Source organism: Vipera ursinii (genome assembly GCF_947247035.1).
Source record: "Vipera ursinii genome assembly, chromosome: 1".
Lineage (NCBI taxonomy): Eukaryota > Metazoa > Chordata > Lepidosauria > Squamata > Viperidae > Vipera > Vipera ursinii.
In genome coordinates this window covers 256,888,150-256,910,724 of record NC_139512.1, presented here as the reverse complement: position 1 = coordinate 256,910,724, position 22,575 = coordinate 256,888,150, and the positions used below count along the sequence as shown (strand labels likewise).

General features: G+C 42.4%; 1 protein-coding gene across 1 annotated transcript in view; it reads left to right on the top strand.

Moving 5' to 3' along the window:
* LOC310646929 (amine sulfotransferase-like) overlaps positions 1-20,647 on the top strand; it is a gene marked incomplete at both ends in the record, with an annotated part of 32,303 nt that extends 11,656 nt beyond the window's left edge. Inside the window, 5 exon segments of the mRNA XM_083373760.1 lie at positions 8,591-8,717; positions 9,855-9,949; positions 10,828-11,008; positions 20,488-20,619; positions 20,622-20,647. Coding sequence (XP_083229886.1) covers positions 8,591-8,717; positions 9,855-9,949; positions 10,828-11,008; positions 20,488-20,619; positions 20,622-20,647 — 561 coding nt within the window.
* Positions 20,648-22,575: the final 1,928 nt, after the last annotated feature.

The window sequence follows — 22,575 nt, the reverse complement described above, 5'->3', positions numbered from 1 at the left end:
TATATATACCTTGTATTTAGCTCTGGGAAGTCGGGGGGAGGGGGGGAGGGGGGAGGGGTAGGGGGGGAGGGAGGAGGGAGGGGGAGGGGGGATTCTTAAAGAAAAATTGTATGTTAAAACTTTTCAATAAAAAAAAAGCAGCTGCCAGGGAGCTTGGATAAGTAGAAAAAAGGAGTGACTGACCTTGCATCGGCAACAGGAGCAGGTGCGTCTTCTCCAAGGCGTGTGGCTGAAGCTATCGGAGTTCTTAAAGTTGAAGGGAGATGCCCAACAGACAGACTCCTTTTCAGCCATGGCTTCCTTCCTGACATGTTTCAGCAGTTAATCACCGCTGCCTCGCTAGCACTAACTGATAACAGCCGCAGAAACATGCATCTCCAAAACATAAATCAAACCATCCTCGATACCAAAATGTCAAGGTAAAAATCACCTTTGTAGAGGGCGAAGGACCGTGCTTCAGAGAATGCATGATGTGCATGCAGGAAGGCAATAAAAACACGACACATAATCTTACTAAATACCATTTACTTACAAAAATATAAAAACTAAAGATATATTATAAAGAGAGCTAGCTCACTACATCTTAACGTAACAGACAGTAACAGCAAAGTGAAAAAACAATAAAGAAAACACTGTGAGAACTTTTTCTAGACATGCGCACTAAACAGACTGAAAACATAACATAACTAGTCATATGGGATTCACTATGGTTACCAGATAAGTTATCAGAACAGGTGCAGAGAGCAGGGGAAATGTAGAGTTAGAAATGAACTTTCTGACGAACAAAAAAAAACGTGCAGTGACAAACAAAACCATGTTAATGTCAGAACATCATGTCCAGGATAAATAGCTAAGAACCGAATTGAATATCGACCAGCTTAAGCTTATATTTCCTGTTGTGTCCATAGTTATGGGAGTGGTTTTCCTTCAGTGGGAAACCCTGGTGCAGTTATTGGGTGTTGCAATTCCGGCGGGAGATTCTGGGCCAGTGATTGGTTATGTTTAAAGGCACCTTAGTATATAAGGAAGGGTTCAATGGCTGCAAGGAGTTGACCCATGTGAATTCAATAAATGTTCTCTTGTTCAACCTCGCTGTCCACGCTCGTCATTCCGGACATAACAGTGGCGACGAGGATGGGATCGACGGCGGAACAGCGAAGGTGCCGCGGTAGCCAGTGGAGCGAAAAGCGGGAAATTTGAATCACAGTCAACCGACCAGCTATCAAAAAACCGAACTCACAGGATGGCGCAAGTCGGATCCCTGAAGGAGTTCGACCCGAACTACCCTGAAGACTGGGAGGAGTATGTTGGACAAGTTGAGGGGTTCATGCTGGTCAACGGGATAACGGAGGACCGGAAGAAAGCGGCGGCTCTCCTAACCATCAGTGGCACGCTGGTTTACCGGGTGGCCGTCGGCCTGTGCCAGCCATTGCCGGTCTCCAGCGTGTCATACGCTGACCTGTTGGCCAAGCTAAAGGTCCATTTCACCCCAAAACGGTCTGAACTGTTCTGGCGGAGGATATTCGAGAAACGAAACCAACGACCAGGCGAATCAATCACTCAGTTTGTGGCGGCAGTCAGAGAAGTGGCTTTGCATTGCAAATACGACAACCTCGAAATCCGAATAAGGGACCGAGTAGTTTTGGGCCTGCGAGACGAACACTTACAGAATCGGATAATCGCAAAGCCTACGGGGACACTGCAAGATGTCTTAGACGAGCTACTCACGTACGAGTCTACAGGTAGACGCGACCCCCTTTACAACAGCATGGCTGCCTCAGCTGAAGTCAACCTCGAGAGCCATGTGGACCGTGGGGAGGTGGACTACCAGTGGGAAGCCGACGTTGCAGAAATTGCCCGGAGGTTCTGAAAATTGGCGGCGCGACCCCCACGCTCCGATGGATCAGACCAAGGGAGAAGACAACAACCTCCTGCGCTCCAACGACCCCGGAGGGACAACACAACCAGGCCTCGTGACCCAGAAGCGAAGTGCGGCAGCTGCAGCGGAAACCATCCCCGAGCAACGTGCAGATTCAGAAACGCGAAATGCCAAGGGTGCAGAAAAACGGGCCACATCCAGGCCATCTGCCGAAACCAACCGCGCGACAACCATCTCCACGAGCTTGACGCATGGGCCTCAGGTGAGGTAACCCCCGAACGGAGTGGCGGAGAGACCCCTAGACCTAAGGCACGCACTTCCAACCATGGGGTGGGGGTGGGGGTCAACCACGTGGAGACCCCTAGATTAAATCGCACCCCTAGAATCAACCACATTCTGAGGCCTAAATTAAAAATAGAAGTCCAACTACAGGGCATTCCCTGCAAGATGGAAGTGGACTCGGGGGCCTCAGTATCTATAATTTCCAGGGACACCCTTAGGTACATAGAGAACAAAAGCGGCCATAGAATTCCCCTAAAACCCACTAAACTACAGTTAGCCGATTTCCAAAAAACACCTATAGAATTAGAAGGCGAGGCTACCATTAAAGTAAAATACAAGGGGTTTAGCGGATTTTTAACCGTCTTAGTTACTGAGGGCCAGAGACCCAGCCTTGTAGGCCTCAATTGGTTCTCGGCCCTGGGAATCTGGGTAGGGGGAATTAACACAATACAAAGTAAGACCCTGAAGGCTGTCTGCGATAACTTCGCAGATGTGTTCGATGGGTCATTAGGAAGGTACAAGGGACCCCCCATTACCTTTAATCTAGACCCCGCTATTAGGCCCATTAGGCTTAAGGCCCGGAGGGTGCCTTTCGCCCTTAAACAAAAAATCGAGGCCGAACTAGATAAGCTAGTAGGCCAGGGCGTCTTAGAACCAGTAGAGGGAGGCCTTTGGGAGACACCAATCATCACACCCCTTAAACCGAATGGGGATGTGAGGATTTGTGCCGACTATAAGGCCACCCTGAACTTAGCGATGAAAAAACATGCTTACCCGGTCCCGACGGTGAAGCAGGTCCTCGCGACGATCCAGGACGGTGCCATTTTCGCCAAGCTCGACTTGGCGCAGGCGTACTTGCAACTTACAGTGTCTAAGGAAGCCACCGAGGCTCAAACGATAGTTACCCACAAGGGGGCGTTCCGCGTTCACAGACTTCAGTTCGGTATAGCAGCAGCTCCAGGCATCTTCCAGGAGGTGATGGAGAGGACCTTGAAGGGCATTCCAGGTGTATGCCCTTACTTCGATGATGTCCTAATCGCTGGAAAAACTGAGGACATCTTAGCAGACAGGCTGGAATAGGTATTGGGGAAATTCAGGGATGCAGGGCTTAAATTAAAAAAGGACAAGTGCTGCATAGGTATAAAATCAACTGAATTTTTAGGATTTAGAATTGATGCACAAGGCATTCATCCTACAGAAGGAAAAATTAGGGCAATTAAACTAGCAAGGTGGAACTACAAGCCTTTCTAGGTTTAATTAATTTCTATCACACTTTTCTGCCTCACAAAGCAGCTATTGCTGAGCCCTTACATAGGCTCTTAGATAGGAAGACCCCTTGGCAGTGGCAGGAAAAACACAAAGTCAGTTTTCAAACACTAAAGGACATCTTGTCCAGTAACTCCACAGTCACTCACTTCATCGAAGACAAACCAATCTTCGTAGCATGTGACGCCTCCCCTTATGGAGTAGGAGCAGTCATAAGCCACATGGATGATCAGGGTCAACAGAGGCCTATAGCATATTATTCCAGGACCTTAACTAAGGCAGAACGGAATTATGCACAAATTGACCGGGAAGCGTTGGCCATCGTGGCTGGCATAAAAAAGTTCCACGATTACTTGTACGGTAGGGACTTTACAATTTACACTGACCATAAACCCCTGCTAGGGTTATTCACTACTGACAAGCAGACACCCCAAATCATGTCCCCTAGGATGCTGAGATGGTCTATTTTCCTTTCTGCATACACATTCTCCATCAAACACAGACCTGGCAAAGAGATGGGGCATGCTGATGCCCTTAGCAGATTACCCCTAGCTGATACTGGCACGGACCCAGCACCTGCGGGACAAATCTTGTCTCTACAGGAACTCTCTGAGTGGCCTCTGACAGCCAAGGATATTGCAACAGCCACCAAAAAGGACCATATCCTTAGCAGAATAGCAGCGTGGGTACAAGGGGGGTGGCCTAGCAAAAATCCTGACCCCAAATTCTCGCCCTACTTTAGAAGGAAGGATGAATTGTCATCACACATGGGATGTATCCTGTGGGGAAGCAGGGTTGTCATTCCAGAGGGTCATAGGAACGCAGTGATGGGGGAACTACACGAAGGGCACCCTGGGATTGTTCGTATGAAAGCCCTAGCAAGGAGTCACTTATGGGGGCCGGGGTTAGACACAGCAATCGAGGACAGAGTAGCAGGGTGCTACCAGTGTCAGCGATCCAGACCAGAGCAAGCACACACACCTGTACATAAGTGGGAAGTGGCAAGGAACCCTTGGTCTCGAATTCATATAGATTTTGCTGGCCCATTCCAGGGCCTCACATTCCTAGTTGTTGTGGATAGCTACTCCCGGTGGTTGGAGGTTGTGCCTGTTAAGTCCATGACTTCTGCCAAAACCATACAGGTCTTGTGGGGACTCTTTGCCACTCATGGGTTACCTGACGTAATTGTTTCTGACAATGGGCCCCAATTCACATCCAATGAATTTCAGGACTTCCTCAAGGCCAACTGGATTAGGCACGCGACATCGGCACCCTTCCACCCCTCCTCCAACGGATTGGCAGAACGAAACGTCAGGACAACTAAAGATGCCCTAAGAAGAATCATCCACGGCAACTGGCATCAGAGACTGGCTCAGTTCCTGTTGGCCCAACATACGACACAGTGCACGGCTACAGGGAAAAGCCCAGCTGAAATGAGGTGGGGCAGACGTTTAATAACCAAATTGGACAGACTTCACCCTGATAGGCTACCTGTGGAACCTGAACTGGACATTCCGACCCGGTCTCTGAACATAGGTGACTCAGTCTGGGCGAGGAACTACGGACAGGGGGACAAGTGGTCACAAGGGGTAGTCATTGACAAAACTGGACCTTTATCATATTTAATTGAGGGAGAAGGGAATCAGCTGATCAGGAGACACATCGATCAGTTAAGGAAAAGGGCCCCTGAATGCGTACTAGCTAACAAGGAGAGGGGAATCACGATATCTGACACTGTCTCCACTTATGCCCAGTCTGGCACAGCACCAGGGGGTGAAGGGAGGGGAGTACAACTCAGGGCAGTTGAGGCAAGTCCCCAGAACAGCACGGCAGAAATTGAACCAGCTTCCCCTGGCAGCCCACCAGAGTCCTTTAGTCAGTCCAGTGAACACCACCAACAACAACAACACACAAGTGAGGTATTGCCTGAGATAGGGCCACACACAACAGGGCCCGAGGCAGTAACTAATAGCGGAACTAGAGACACCCCAGTAGCTAGTATGGCTAACAGATACCCAACTAGGAATCACAAGCCTCCTAGTTACCTGAAAGACTATGTCAAATAAATAACCTTATCTGGGGGGGAAGGGGTGTTGTGTCCATAGTTATGGGAGTGGTTTTCCTTCGGCGGGAAACCCTGGTGCAGTTATTGGGTGTTGCAATTCCGGCGGGAGATTCTGGGCCGGTGATTGGTTATGTTTAAAGGCACCTTAGTATATAAGGAAGGGTTCAACGGCTGCAAGGAGTTGACCCATGTGAATTCAATAAACGTTCTCTTGTTCAACCTCGCTGTCCACGCTCGTCATTCTGGACATAACATTTCCAGATGGATTGCAACACTTTGTGTTCCATGGCCATTTGCTATCTTAACATATCTGAACGATGTCAAGTTGAGGGTTGCTATCTCTAGCCCTCAAATCCCTTCCCACAATCCCTACTCTCAGTCACTCACGCTCTAGTCACCAGACGTTTCAGCTGATGCAAAATGCAGCAGCATGAGCACTTCTGTGATCTCTAATAACGTCATACATTACACTTCTGCTTTGGAAACTGCAGTGACTACCAGTTTGGTTCAGGATTCAAGATGCTGGTGATGACCTTTAAACCCCATTATGAGTTGGGAACATGTTGTTTGAAGGACCTTCCCTCCCTAGTTGCAGCTACACATCCCATCAAGTCCAAAAGGAAAGGCATGTTGGGGTCCCAACAGCTAGGGAGATTTGTCAGACAGGATTTAGGAGGAAAGGCTTTTATTCTGTGGTCTCTGCCATGTGGAAAATCATTCTCCCAACTTCCAGTTTGCCATCACAGCCGCCGCAAACGTTGGAAGGTGAGCTCTGTCTTCTTTGTCCAATTTTGCTCCACTGGGGGACCCTGGAAAGGGTCGAAAGTTGCCCTGTAGGGGCACCAAGCAAGGAGGGGACCCCCACTGCTACCTTCCCACTTGATCTGGGGCAGCCCTCCAAACCGGTGGACAAAAGACCAGCCATAGTAATTTTTTTTAATCCCATTTATATCCCGCTCTTCTCCAAAGACTCAGGGTGGCTTACAATCTAAAGCACAAATCAATGTGCTTAGCAATAGCTTTCATTCTATGTATATGCCTGCTTATTAGAGCTTTCGTCCCCCCCCAAGTGGCATTATAATAGTAATATGGCCTGTCATTAGGCTGCAGACAGCCGAAGTCAAACTAACTACCAAGCACTTTGAAAGAAACCCGGATGAGACTGGGTGAGATCTGATCTTCTCTTTACCCTAAGTACTTTCTCTTCCTGTAAAAGCTGCTTGAAGTATTTTTTTCCCCTGTGAGGAGAGAGGGAAGGGAATTTCTATCCCACACTCTAAGAATCGCGGCGTCTGACTACCTAGGGGAATTAAAGCATTAAAAGAACAACTTTAATCTAATTGGATTTATATGTTCCTGAAACTTGGGGACCAATTTTTTTCCTATTTTTATTGGAGACTCTTGTTTTTATCTACAAAAAATAAATAAAATTGGAAAAAGGATTATAAAAATTTTGGACTTAAAAAACCTTAAATGGCATTGGTGACATCTTGTGGCGAAGTTTGGTATTACAAAGTATTTCCTAAAAGAGACTTGGCTTGAAGCCCAGACCTTAGATAAGACTTTTTTGACCTTGGCACTATGTGTGAGAGACTTAGCTGTAAGAGAACCACTGGGTGGCATAACTGTAAACCTTTACTGAGTCTCAGAGTTATATGTGGCAAATTGCTTTCCTATCTCTTTATTTGAGGAATATTGGTCACTATATGAGATGTTGAAATACCTTTGACTATAAAATCTTGCTTGACAAATGACTTCTACTGGAAAGTCTATTTATAAATACGTGAAAGAGATGGATGAAGACCAGAAAAGATCCTTTCCATGTTGAAAGCAATATATGACACCATTCTTTCAGCTTGTGATAAAATAAGACCTAACATAAAAGAGCAAGACGCCAGCTTAGAGATACACAAACCCAAACTTCGATTACAACCAAAGAACCAACAATGCAGAAGATAAGTGGGACAATTCAATATTAAGACAGAGGACTCCACTGACCAACAAATGCAGCTGATGGAAAATCCAGAAAACAAAGTGACAACACTGAAAATGAAAATGACTTTTTATATTAATCCAGAAGAAATTTGAGAAGGAAGAACAGATTGAATGGAAGACAAACATCAGCATGGGGAATTGGAATAAGAGGGAGACAACTTAATGAATACAAATGGGCTAGTCCTCCCCCCAAAATGGCAATCAAATGGTCTTCTTTATTTCAAATAACATATATAATAATTGAGGAAAATCTATTTGATGATTTAAAAGCACTAATATGGAAGCCTAGTTGGCAAAGGAAGAAAGCCAGAATAAGGTTGAAGACAATTGGGGTCTCAACCTATTAGAGGGGACTTCATATTATTAATTAGAGGGTTAAAGAGAGAAGTTGAGATAAGGGGAATTCTGGTCATTAGATTTAAAATACTTGGAAATTAGTTGAAAATAAAGTATCTAAAAATTAGACCTAAAAGGAAAAAGAAAATTAATTATTATGAATATGTTTGATTTATTGATTAACCCAGGTAATATATGTAATGGTTTTGATTTATTAGAGGAGATATTGTATTATTAAGTAGATGATGTAATATGGTGGGAAATAGAAAACTGTTAGGAAATAGTACAAGATTATATTCAAATAGATAAAATGTGTATTTTGGATATTAGATTTGTTATGAATTGAGACAAGGGAAATCTTGGTTACCTAAAGCCTGAAAATTATAAATATCAAAGATTAAATTGGAATATTGATGAGAAACTAAAAATTGGGTAAAAATTAATAACAGGATATGGATTGTTTATGAAGTTTGAATGTAATTACGTATAAGCTAAAATGTATTGATAAATGTAATAATGATGTTTTACTGAGTTGACATAATAAGAACTATACTAGCTTGAATATGAGACAGTAAATGTTAAGGGAAAGAGAGAAGAAATATTTGATGTTGTAATTTGAGATTTGTAGTAAAGATTTTGTTATCAAATTATTGATTAACCTAGTCACCACATTGCTTTTTAAATACTTAAAATTGGATAATTAATAAAATATTATTTTAAAAAGAGAATATCATTCTCCCCAAGTTATTATCATCTTTCTCTTACAGATTATTTATGTGCTTAGAAATCCAAAGGACGTCATGGTTTCTAACTATCATTTTCACAAATTATCAGTCAAAATAGAAACCCCAAAAGACTTCAGTACTTTCTTTGAAAAGTTTTTGGCTGGCAAAGGTAAGAAGACCTTGATCGTGAAAACGGAATGTCAGTTTTTGTTTTGGATAAGAGATTATGAATATATTTCCATCTGCTTCCCACAAAGAACAAACAATCCACCCACTTTCCTAACATAAGTAGCAAATAATTACTCATGCAGTAATTTGTGTAAACTCTAAGAAAACAGTTTATAATGCGATGGATGAGAGAACAAGAATGCAGGATGCCTAGGACAACTCATGATGTAAAAGTGGGTAGAAGAGGCAAGCGAGGGGAGCTTATTACAGGAGAGGGAAGAGCAAAACTAAGATATATTTAATATGGAGGAGAAAATGGAAGGAAATTATTTGGTGGTTTAAAATCAGGATGTGAATGGGTTAGAATGGATGGAGAAAATCTAAAGTTTTGTTTTTAAATCAATATAAATTAATTAAAGCAGAGGACCCCAACCTCTAGGCCGTGCCCCACTAGCCATGAATTGTTTGCAACCGGGGCGTGGAAATGGCAGGCAAGCACACACGTGTGCGCATCCCCACTTGTGCAAGCAGCTGGCACGCATGCACACCGCTTGTGCAAATGGAGCTGCACGCACACTAGTGCTTGCTGGTTGCTCACACGGAAGTATCTCTTCTCCTCCCCTGCCACTTGGCAAAGCCAGAAAACTTAGGTAACTCTGAGTTAAAGAACCAAATACTCACATGAAATCACATAGAAAGTGTTTTAAGGGTTGGAAACAAAAATAGCTAACCGGAGTAAGACTGATATTTGAAGAAGTATAACAAAAATTAAAGCAGATTGCCCCAAAGTTTCAAATAAGAAGAAGCAAAGAAATGAAACAATATAGCAGCACGTTGACAAAAAAAAACACCCTTAACAACTTGGAGTACACAACCGTATTAGTTATGGGTCCCATAGTTATGGGTCTTCTCTCTCCTCTCCACATTCGGTGATATTAGGATAGCCCCTACTTGAGTTATCATGCTTTGATCTGTAGGCCCATAGGATCATAAGGATAAATGGAGGAAATACAAGCGTTAAGAATGTATCATGAGACAGATGGTCAGCTGGATCATTGCAGCACTGAGCTGAACAACTAAAGTCAGTGATTTCAAGACTGCCCTCATATTTATCCTAAATCCATTTCTCTCCTACCAGTGTTTTGTAGTTCGTGGCTAGACCATGTAGAAGGCTGGTATGCTCATAAGGATGATTTCAATATTCTCTTCCTTTCTTATGAAGAAATGAAAAAGGTAAGATGTGTTTGTGTTGTGAAGTGCAATATGAACAACCATTAAACACAGAAAGCTTTAGAAATGATGTGAAGTGTGAATAACCTATTCCAATAGGGAGTAACAGAGGTGATCACAGAACCACTCTAGGTTATTTCTATGAACTCCTGTAGGAGTGGTGAGGTTTCTGAAGAAAAGTAAGTTTCTGTCTCTTCAAAAGGAAGACGATCTGGGAAACTAGAGTGCTGTCACCTTGATATCAAAAAAGGTTAATAAAAGATGGGTTTTTGAGCAATTGGCTTGTCATGCTAGAATTCACAGGGTGCATGTGTTGTAAACAAGTCTGGCAAAACAAAGTTGATCTAATTTTTGATAGACTTACTTAGTAGATAAGGGAAATCCAATTAACACAAAGTATCTGTAATTAGCAAAAGCTTATCATAATATTTTCCTGTTTTGGCTCAGAAGAGATTGACTCAAATCAACTGCATTTTTAAGAAAAGCCTTTTTTTTTTAGCCTGGCCTGGGAACTGGCCAGCCTCTGATGCAGCCAAGATTGCTAAGAACTTAAGACTCTGAATCTTAGGGAAATTATGTCCCATCAATATATTGTGAACTAAAAACATTTCTCCAAACGTACCTTTGTAAACATTTACCGGAAGTCCTAAAGCAGCATTTATTTGTTTAATTCATTGATATTGCTTCCTAGATCTATGTATAGTTTTCATTAAAAAGAATAAACACAAGTGATTTAATCAGGGTAATTTTTTCAGTAAGAAAAGAAAGAATTAAAGATAGGGGGAATGAGTGATAGCAATGATATGTGAGTTCTCAACAAACCTTTCCACCTTTTCTCCATTGTTCTGGATGACCTAATATAAAGCTCGATCAAATTGCAGGATCTGAGAAGGTCTGTCCTGAAAATATGCAACTTCCTAGGAAAAAAACTAACTGAAAAGGAGGTGGATGATGTGGTGAATAAAGCTACATTTGATAACATGAAAGTGGATTCTAGAGCAAACTACACATTCCTGCCTTCTGATATCTTCGATTTCAGCAAAGGAAACTTTCTTCGCAAAGGTAGATCAGTAATAATTAATATTCTGGGACTATGCTTTAGGAATGTCCAGCTCCATTTGAAACCATGTATCAACACTACAAACAAATTTGGCTGAAGCCATTTTCCCTTTGTTTTCAGTTGCCACGGATTTGGGAGGAGGGAGGAGTACTTTCTAGCTTAGTCAAAACAAGAAATTGTTCTATGGGAACCAAGGCCATTGCTGATTGCATTTTGGCGGGCTAAGGCTTCTGTTAGGAACCCTGCGCAAGTAGTTAATCAGGAAATGTGATTAATGACACTTTATTGGATTGGGAAGTTCAACTTTGTAACATTGTAATCTGTCGGGGGGGGAAGCTTCAGTCTTGGTTTCACTTTTGATCATGCTAATACTACAGTAGTGGCCAAAATTGTGGAAACCTTTTGGGAAAAAAGTGTACATTTGAGGTCTGATGACTAATAACACCACTTTATTTTGGAATAATACCATAAAATTATATCAATGGAAAGATAATTTAACCAAGAATGTAATACACCAAAGTTTGTTTAATTATCTGTATTCTATGAAAAATTATAACCAAATAGCCAGAAAAAGGAAGCACAACTTGCTTAGGTTGATATCAGGCAGCTTTCCTTCATCTGACTGTAGCCAATGAGCATGAGTGCTTAGAGAGCCAATCAGGTGTCATCTTGTTTTGGCAATGAGCCAATCAGATCACAGTAGGATTCAGTTACTGATGTCATGTATTGAAGCTGAGAGGACATTTGTCAGTGTGTTATGTGATCACTATCAAGTTGGTTGGGGGTTTTGTGTTCTTTCATTTAGTGAGCTTGTAAAACATAATAAAATTAAAGTAATGTGCAAAGAGTTGACTGGTCGCCCAGAAAGTAATGTAAAATAGTATTATTAAGTGAACAAGGCTACAGTTATAAAGAAATTAGAAGAAAAATTGGTGGAAACTTAACCAAAGTTGGCATTTCTAAGTTTTTGAAGAGGTATAAGGAGACTCAGTCACTACAAAACCACACTGGTAAAGGTAGGAAAAGGTGCACAACAGTAGGTGATGATAGAAGAATTAAGAGACTGTGCCTATGTGACAGAAGAAAACCATCTGGATGTATACAAGATGAAATGGCACAATGCAATGTGAAGTTGAGTGCAAGGACTGTTCGGTGCTGACTGCAGAAATTTGGCCTAAAATCTAGAATTCCATGAAAAAGCCACTTTTATCTCTCGAACAAAGGTTGAAAAGACTAAACTGGGCTAAAACCCATGTTACCTGGACAGAGGAACAATGGGACAGTGTTATTTAGAGTGATGAGACCAAGATCTCCCTGTTTGGTAGTGATGGCATAAAATACATAAGGAGAAGAATCAGAGAAGATTTGCATCCTGATTGCATTACTTGTATCGTGAAACACCCAGTCAGTGTTATGATCTGGGGTTGTATGACATCAAAAGGTGCAGGCAGAATTTGTGTGATTAATGAGAATATAAATGGCCAAAAATACATTAATGAAATACAGTACTTGAGCCCAAACTGAAGCCTTCCGCACATGATCTTTTCCAAGACAATGAAGCATTTATATTTCAACAGGATTCAGCTCCATGTCATGTTGCTGCTGTGTACAAAAACTGTTTTCAAGATAATCATATTCCACTGCTGGAATAGCCTGGGAATAGCCCAGACCTTAACACAATTGAAAATCTATGGAGCCAACTAAAGAAACTTGTTAGTCAGAAGTGACCCAGCAATAAAACCCAGTTAATAGAAGCAATCATTCAATCTTGGTTTCACATTATAACAGCTGCAGAACTAAAGGACTTGGTTCACTCCATGGGAAGATGTTGTAAGGCCATAATTCATGCTAAAGGTTACCCAACTAACTGACATGGTGATAATTTTTGTATATCTTGTTTTTTCTACATGTTTTACTTTTCTTCTTTATAACTGCTATTCTAATAGCAAATCCTTCATAAAAGTTATTGCATTACAATCTTGATTAAATTATCTTTCCATTAATATATAATTTTGTTGTACTACTCCAAAAAAAGTGGTGTTATTAGCCATCAAACCTCAAATGTACACTTTTCCCAAAAGGTTTCCACATTTTTGGCCACTACTGTATGTAGCCAAATAAATATGTTCTTTAAGGAAATCTTTTTTGCCTTGGAGTTCTTTTTACTGGTCTCATCTATCGGAAACCATGACATTAAACCAAGAATCATTTTTAGTTTAAAACATGGGGCCCTGAGCCCCAGTTGCCTACCCAGAACCTTTGGGAGGACAGTGAAGACTCAGGGAAGACACCAAGATGGAAAAAAAGGAGAATCAGCCATGAGCCTCAGTGCTACACCAGTAGACAGAGTGCAGGCTACTATCCAAGTGGAAAGTGCAGCTCTGGTGGCTGGAGCAAGGCCAAAAGCCCGGAAGACCCAATTGGAGTCATTGGTGCAACAAGAGGGAACCATACCCATCAGGTGGACTTGGCATTCAGAAGCGGCTCAGCCAAGAAAAAGCACCGTGAAAGCTGCCAAAGTTGAGTTCCGATTGATCTCATCCCATGGATCCCACTCGCTAGAACGGAGGAGGGCAAAGCAGTTAGCCGCCTGGAATGAAACAGGGGATTGGAAGTACCTGACCACCATCCACAGTCATTCCGTGGAACATTTAAGAGAGAAGTTTGAGGGTCTGGAGATGTGAGAAAGGGAGCCAATCACCTGTCAGATGCTCTCCACTGAGTGAGAGGACAGACATCCTCATGACTGTCCACCACCACAGTGAAGCCCTAGTCCCTTATTGATGGCTCGGACTGCCTCCCCGCTGACTAGACCAGCTTTAACTTTGAGCCCAGTGTGTCAGCAGTGTCCTGGCCATCATCGATGTTGTACCAGCCCTGACCATAAACAGCAATATGCCAGTCCTGAGCACAGCCAACGTCCTGTCAGCCCTGACCACCACAGACACCATGCCAGCCCTGATGGCTTGCAATGCCAGGCCAGTCCTTACCGATACCAACGTCGGAACAGTCCTGCTTGTTACCAGCTCCTTGCCAGACCTGATCATTACCAGTGCCAGTAGTAACCAACACCAGGCCAGACCATTACCAACATCCTGCCAGTACCAAACCCAGCCTAAGATTTACCAATGGCTTGTATTAGGTCAGCCACCTGGCCTAATACAAGCCATCTTGGATCAGCGCCCAGTCGACCCCCCTCCCATCAAGCCCACCTTTGACGGAGATCCTGAAAAACTATCTTTCTGCCTGAACCAGGTATTCATCCACATGAATCATAATGCCTGCACTTACCCAGACCCTGCCAGTATGGTTGATGTGGTAGCAGCAAACCTAGAAGGGAAGGCAGTGGAATCAATGAATTGCCTGCAGGATGAGCAATCACCAGAGCTGTGGGATTTCAATCTGTTGATACGTGGACTGAGAACCTGGTTTGAAGATGAATCCCAATCTCTGCAGGCCAAGAAAGATATCCACGAATTGAAGCATATGGGCCGGTCGGTGAAAGAGTACATGAAAGAGGTAGCTGGCTGGATCAGGCAGTGGCCTGAATGGTCACTGGTTCACCATTTTAAATCCGGGTTGGATCATGATTTGTTCCAGCCTTGCACCTACAAGGGAATACCCAAACAGCTGCATGAATGGTACCGTCTAGCAATAAACTTAGACATTGAGCTGAACTGTTACCAAAAACCTTCTGCACCAGGATCCAGACCAAAGCAAGACCAAGTGAGATGTCAAGCTCCTCAACATCCCTCAACTGCCATGACCACCAAAATCACTAGAGTGCCTGCGGGACCTCTGATCAAATGCTTCAGATGCGGTCAACCAGGGCACCAAGCAGCCAATTGTTCAGTCCCCTTTCCGCGCACCTGCTGCCTCTGCAAAACCTAAGAGAGGATCCCAACGAATACTTGAGAAATTGAATTGGGCCAGCCAAGAGAAGTCACACAAGTCCTCCCCAAGGGAAACCCAAGACCCCAACTGATAATTTGCCTCCGCCTGCTCTGACGATGAAGGAGAAGATGACCTGATGGTGAGTCAGCCTGTCCCACCTTTTGCCTTCTCTGCGAGGCTCTTGGTCCCTATTCAGGAGCGCAAATGGATTTACATGTTTTAATTGACTCTGGTGTCTGATCAACCTCCCCATGGTGCTCAAACTAGGCATTTGTGCCAAATTATTGCCCACACCTATGAGGTTTGAACAGGCAGACAGATCCCTGAAAGGCAAAGCTCCAGCCACTCACTTGTCTGAACCAGTATACCTAGAGCTAGGGGAGCATTGGGAGTTTATCTGTTTTGTGATGGTGCCAAAAATGACTGAGAAATTTTGGGATTAGCCTGGCTGGATAAATGGCAGCCCATGACCTGGTGGGCAACAGAATGAGGACCTTAAGGCTAGCCACAGGACCTTCACCCCCCTAACCCCACCAGCGACACAGGTGAAGCCCAGAGACAATCTCTTGAAACCCTGAGAACGGCTGTAAACTCCCCTCCTGGAATACTGCTCGTCCCAAGCAAATACTGAGACTTAGCTGAGGTATTCAGCGAAACAGTGTGTGACATCCTGCCTCCCCACAGAGCAACTGATTGTGCTATTGAGATTTTGCTGGGAGGCAAACTGCCCAAGCCGAAGATGTATTCAATGACCCCTCCCCCACCCCTCCCCCCATGAGTTGAAAGAACTCAGGGAATACATTGACAAGTACTTGGCTAGAGGGTTCATTTAGCAGCAAATTCCCGAGTAGCTGCCCCTGTACTTTTTAAAGAGAAAAAAGTTGGATCGCTGAGACTGTGTGTGGATTTTAAAGGGTTAAACAGGGTCATCATGGAAAATATGTATCCCCTCCCCTTAATGAAGGATATGTTAGCCCATTTGGCAAAAGGAAAGCTTTTTTACCAAGCTAGATCTAAGAGAGCATACTATCGAGTGAGAGTTTAAAAAGGAGGCAAGTGGAAAACAGCGTTTAACAGCCCCCTGGGAAGCTTTCAGTTCAATGTTATGCCTTTTGGGATGCAGGGAGCCCCTGCAGTGTTTATGCAATTGATCCATCAAGTGCTACATGATCGCCTATACAAGGGGGTCTTAGTCTATCTTGATGATATCCTCATTTATACAGAAATCATGGCAGAACATACTAAACTAGTGTGTGAAGTACCGGTACTCAAAAAACTGCTGAATGCTAAACTTTATGCAAAACTCTCCAAATGTGAATTTCATCAAACATACATAGACTACCTTGGGTACAGGATTTCCAATGAAGACATTGAAATGGACCCAGCCAAGGTTAAAGTGGTGATCAAATGGAAGCCCCCACGTACCTGTAAACAACTCCAAAGTTTTTTGGGATTTGCCCATTTCTATTGGCAATTTATCCCCTCTTTTGCTGAGATTGCTTTGCCAATTACTGAATTATTAAAGATGGGGGGAAATGGAGGTAAGCCATGATCTTGTCAGCCCCTGCCATGGTCTATGGAAAGCCAAACAGCATTTGAGAATTTAAAGAGAATGTTTGCTGCCGAACCTGTTCTCAAACACCCTAACCCTGAAGAATAGTTCATAATCCAAGCTGACACTAGTGATGTAGCTGTTGGGGCAGTTCTCCTGCAAAGAAACCAAAAGGGAGACTTGCAACCCTGTGCCTACACTTCTAAAAAAACTAACAGATGCTGACCGAAGGTGAACTGTATGGGAGAAGGAAGCCTTTGCGGTGAGATGGGCCCTTACTTGGCGCCATTTCCTCAAGGGGAGCAAGGTGCCTTTCGAAGTATGGACTGATCACAAAAATTTAGAGGCACTGAAAACACCCCATAAACTCTCCCCAAATCAAGTTCAGTGGGCACAGTATTTTAACCATTTGAACTTCACACTGAAATACATCCCAGGGGGAAAAACCTCTTGGCAGATGCCTTCTCTAGGTTGCCCCAGTATAAAAACCATCATGAAGAGATTGTGAACTCCATCATCTCGCTACCACAGACAATCTTTCAAATAACCCCAGGGGGACAACAGCAAGCAAAATCACCTGATCCCAATAGCTTGTTAATGAAAAAAACTAAAAGAGGAATTGAAAACTGATTCATGGTTCAAAGAAAGACCTATAAAGCCCTAAATGGCGAGGGTCCGGGATATCTGAGGGAACACCTGCTGCCGGCATCAAGCTCCCTTCGTGCAGTGCGCTCCCACAGGGAGGGTCTTCTCAGGGTGCCACCGGTAAAAGATTGCCGGCGGATAACACCCAGGGGGAGGGCCTTCTCAGTGGGTGCACCTGCCCTTTGGAACCAGCTGCCAGTGGAGCTTAGGACTGCCCCCGACCTCCGTTCATTCCGCTGGGACCTGAAGACCTGGCTCTTCGAGCTCTCTGGCCCAGGCTGAGAATTTTAATTTTAATTTTAACTGGGGTTTTTATTTGTTCAGGGATTGATATAATTTTTTAAATTGTTTTTAACTTTTGTATTTTTCATTTTAATCACCTTGTAAACCGCCCTGAGTCCTTCGGGAAAGGGCGGTATATAAATATAATAAAATAAATAAATAAATAAATAAAATCAGACCATACTGACCTATCAAGATGAGTTAGCTTGGAAGGGGTCTAAACTATATTTTCCTGAATCACTTAAGAGTCCAAGCACTCTAGCGTTGCCACGATATCAAACAAGCTGGCTACTTTGGATATATAGAGACTTTACATTTAGTCCAGAGGCAGTTTTGTTGGCCAGGTTTGAAAAAAGATGTTGAAAGCTATGTGAAAAGCTGTGCAACATGTGCAACAATGAAGAAACACCCTGGAAACCCCCCTGGACTATTGCAACAAGTTGCACCCTTCCCAACCCTGGGAAGAGATTGTCATGGACTTTATTGTGGAATTACCAGAAAGTAGGGGTAATACAGTAATATGGACTATGATTGACCTTTTCTTGAAGCAAGCTCATTTCATAGCCTGTTCTGGTGTCCCCTCTGCCCAGAAGTTAGCCAAAATGTTTCTCAAACATATCTACTGGATCCACAGAGCTCCAAAATGGATTATTTTGGACAAGGAAGGTTCAGTTTACTGCTAGATTTTGGAGGGACTTCCTAAAACTGATTGGATCCACACAAGGACTATCGTCAGCTTTTCATCTGTCTATGAATGGAGCAGTTGAAAAAGTGAATGCAATGGTGGAATAATACATTTAGATGCTATGTGGATTACCAGCAATCAAGCACCTGGTTCTCTGGTGGTAGAGGGAGAGACTCATTATGAAATAAAACAAATTCTTGATTCTCAATTATATAAAGACAATTTACAGTATTTAGTACAGTGGAAAGGGTACCCTTTATCAGAGGCCACCTGGGTGAAAAATACTGATGTAAAAGCTGAAAGATTGATATGTAGATTTTTTTTTAACAGACATCCAAAAAAAACCCGAGGAGATTCCTAAATTTTAACTCTTCTTCATTTGCAGAATTTCTCTTTCTTTTAGGTTATCTGTGAACACTACGAACGAATTTGGCTGAAGCCATTTTCATTTTCAGTTGCCACAGATTTGGGAGGAAGGATGAGTATTTTCTAGCTTAGTCAAAACAATAAATTGTTCTATAGGAACCAAGGTCATTGCTGATTGCATTTTGGTGGGCTAAGGCTTCCGTTAGAAAGCCCGTGCAAGTAGTTAATTGGGGAATGTGATTTATGACACACCATTGAGGTGGGAAGTTCAACTTTGTAACAGTGTAACCTGTGGGGGGAAAGCTTCAGTTTTGGTTTCACTTTTGATCGTGCCGATACTATGTAGCGAAATAAATATGTTCTTTTAAGGAAATCTTTTTTTTGCCTTGGAGTTCTTTTTTCTGGTCTCATCTATAGGAACCATGAAACCAGGATTACTACCTTCACCTGAAAGGCACTTTCTAAAGTGGTATGGACATGTCCCAACAACCTCTCTTTCTGCTGTCTCGCCATGATGTTGTCTTTGTCTCATCAGTAGCCTGCATTTGAGGCAACCATAAGCCTTTCTTAGCTGTGCCAATGTTGAAGTAGTGTTCTTCTTTTCACCGACAAATTTTGGGCATGGATATAATCTGATGTTTTCAATGATCAGTGCTGCTAATCAAATGCCCTTAATCCAGTGGTCTATAAAACCTGAAGTTTTAGGAGTTTGCTGGTCTCCAACATTGAGGAAGGACATCAGTAATAATCTTAGATAACCCATTGTTGTTGCCTATCAGTCTGGGAATGGTTATTTGCAAACAATTTAAAATACATCATTTTATGGTGAAGAAGATCATTCACAAGTGGAAAACAATCAAGACAGTGGCCAATCCTCCTAAGAGTGGACGTCCCAGCAAATTCACCCCAAGGTCAGACCATGCAATGCTCAGAGAAATTGCAAAAAATCCAAGAATCACATCTCAAACCTTACTGGCCTCTATTAGCATGTTACGTTAAACTTCATGACAGTACAATTAGGAAAAAACTGAACAAGTATGGTTGTTTGGAAATGTTGCCAGAAGGAAAAAAACCCCTCTTCTCTCTGAAAAGAACATTGCAGCACAGCTTTGATTTGCAAAGTTGTATTTGAACAAATCACAAGTCTTCTGGAACAGATATCTTTGGACAGATGAGACCAAAGTAGAAATGTTTGGCCACAATACACAGTACCACATTTGGCAAAAACTAAACACCGCATGTCAACACAAACATCTCATACGAACCATCAAGCACAGTAGTGGAAGATTGATGATTTGGGCTTGTTTTGCAGCTACAGGATCTGGGCATCTTGCAGCCATTGAGTTGACCATGAACTCCTCTGTATACCAAAGTATTCTAGAATTACATGTGAGGCCATCTGTCTGGCAGTGAAAGGTTGGCCAACATTGGGCTATGCAACAGGACAATGATCCCAAACACACCAGCAAATCTACAACAGAATGGCTGAAAAAGAAAAGACTCAAGGTGTTGCAATGGCCCAAAGTCCAGACCTCAACCTGATTGAAATGGTGTGGTGGGACTTCAAGAAAGCTGTACATAAACAAATGCTCACAAACTTCAGTCAATTGAAGCAAAATTGTAAAGAAGAATGAGCCAAAATTCCTCCACAGCAATGTGAGAGACTGATTAAGTGACACAGAAAACGATTACTTCAAGTTATTGCAGCTAAAGGTGGTTCTACAAGCTATTAAATCATAAATTTTTCACACACGGCTTCTCCACTTTGGCTTTCTTTGTATAAAATAAATGATGACATGGTGTAATGTCATGTTGTTCTTCTAAGGTTGTATTTACTTACTTTTAAGAACAGCTAAGAAACAGATTTTTACTATGTCCTCATACATAAAACCATAGAACTTAAACAGGATGTACTTTCTTTTTCACATGACTGATTCATACACAAATTTAGTCAAGAAAATGTAAGAATGAACATTTTGGTGACAGGATGACATAAATAGCCTCTAGTTTAATTGAATACAAAAACTGTTGACATTTTTTAAACCACTGTTTCCCAGGCACTGTTGGGGACTGGAAGAACATCATGACTGTTGCCCAGAGTGAAAAGTTTGACCGTGTCTTTAAGGAGAGGATGGAAAAGCTGCCCTTCAGGTTCTGCTGGGATATTCAGGGGGATCCTGAGCCTATTTCCACTCAGTGGAGGAAAATAATGTGTGATGCACAACTTCAAATGGCTGGAATCAGAGATGACCTTCCAAGAACTGTCTTTCTGTAACCTTGCAATGTTTAATTCTGCAGAGATCATAGAACAGAGCAACATCAAATTCTATGTCATTATTAAATATTGCACGGCATTTTCTTACTGATTTAGATTTCCATTACTGCCTGACAACAAAAAAATCCAAACCCGTTATAGCCACAACAGCCAGACCCATTTATTATACTTTCCGCCTCCCTGAAGATATATGTTGCTTATATATCATCTTAGCCCAACTCCTAAGGGAAAACTCACATTTTTAAAGCTTTTTTTCTTTTTTCTTTTTGAAGGCGAACAGACCCACACGGCCCTACAAATCTTGGCACTCTGTGGATAGGGTGGGGAAGCCACTGAAACAGAAAAGGCGTATCTCCTGGGTCTCATCCAATGATATTATTTCTTATTTAAACAAGTTCATATAACCACCTAACTCATATACATTGTCTATAGGCGGCTTATAACATTAAAATATCAGTGTAAAAACCCATAGCTCCTCTACCCACCCCAGCAACAGTGACCATACAGTTACACCATGATTGGCTCATCAGTTGGGAGTCCCCACTCATTGACAAAATCATGTCTTCAGGACCTTCTAGAAAGGTAACAAGGTGAGGCCAATCTTATCTCCAGGGAATATTATTCCAAAGGGAGGGAGTCACCACAGAGAAGGCCCTTTCCCTCAGTCCCACAAGGTGTACCTCCATAACAGATGGGATCTGTAACATACCTTGTCTTCACGCTCTGGTGGGTTAGGGCAGGCGGCCTTTCAAACATCCTGGTATCAAGCCATGTAGAGGTTTAAAGATGATAGCCGGCATTTTGAACTGCCTCCAGAAGCAGATCAGTAATCAATGCAGCTCCCAGAAGAGATGGTGTTGTTCAGTTGCTAGGTCATGTCTGACTCTTTGTGACCCATGGACCATAGCCATAGCTTCCTGGCATCCACTGTCTCCTTGAGTCTGCCCAAATTCATACCCATTACACTGATGACACTATCTAACCATCTCATTCCCTGCTGTCCCCTTCTCCTTTTGCCTTCAATCACAACAGATTTCAATTTGTGCGGAACTATGCAAGTCCTGCATTTTGAACTAATTGAATCTGCTGGATAAGATTCCAGAAGCCCCATGTACAATGTGTAAGAGTACTCCAAACTGGATACATCTATGGCATGGGGACTGTGAAGAGGGCATGTTGGTCCAGGAAAGGGTGCAACTGGCGTACAACTCATAATTGCAGACAGGCCCTCTGCCCATGACCACGACCTATTTCTTTTTTTTTAAATATTTTATTGATTTTTAACAATTACAATCTTTAGTGCTTAGTAAACAACGTGTTGTCTGGGTTCACATTTTTAACATTAACTTCTTCAATATAAATCTGTTCAATACTGCACAATCCAGTTTTTTTTCCCTGATCCTCCTTTCTTCCCAAATTGTTTACATTTTCCCAACACTATACAAATAACATTCTTGCTACTATTAATACATACAAAATTGAATATAAACATCCTCAGCATATTTTCTAGTTATACAAATAACAATAATATCAGTTTATAACCTCTTTTCTAACCAATTTATATTTCAAATGTATTTGCAATTAAAATCTCCTTATTAAATCAATATCCTGTTTTTCATGTTATTTAAGTTTAATTTCCCATCAACATTCAGAATATCTTTGTCAATTATGGTTTTCTCAAGATTAGTTACATTTAGGTAGCTAAGAGTTTCATTGAAAGATGCCATCCTCATATTTTTATATTTCCCTTATCAAAAAAGTGCTATTCTAATTATAAATCATATCTTTCTTATTATAAAAGTCTAATTAGATCTAAGGGTTATCCATTCTTTTAATCATATTCAAACAAATATTTAATCATATAATGTCC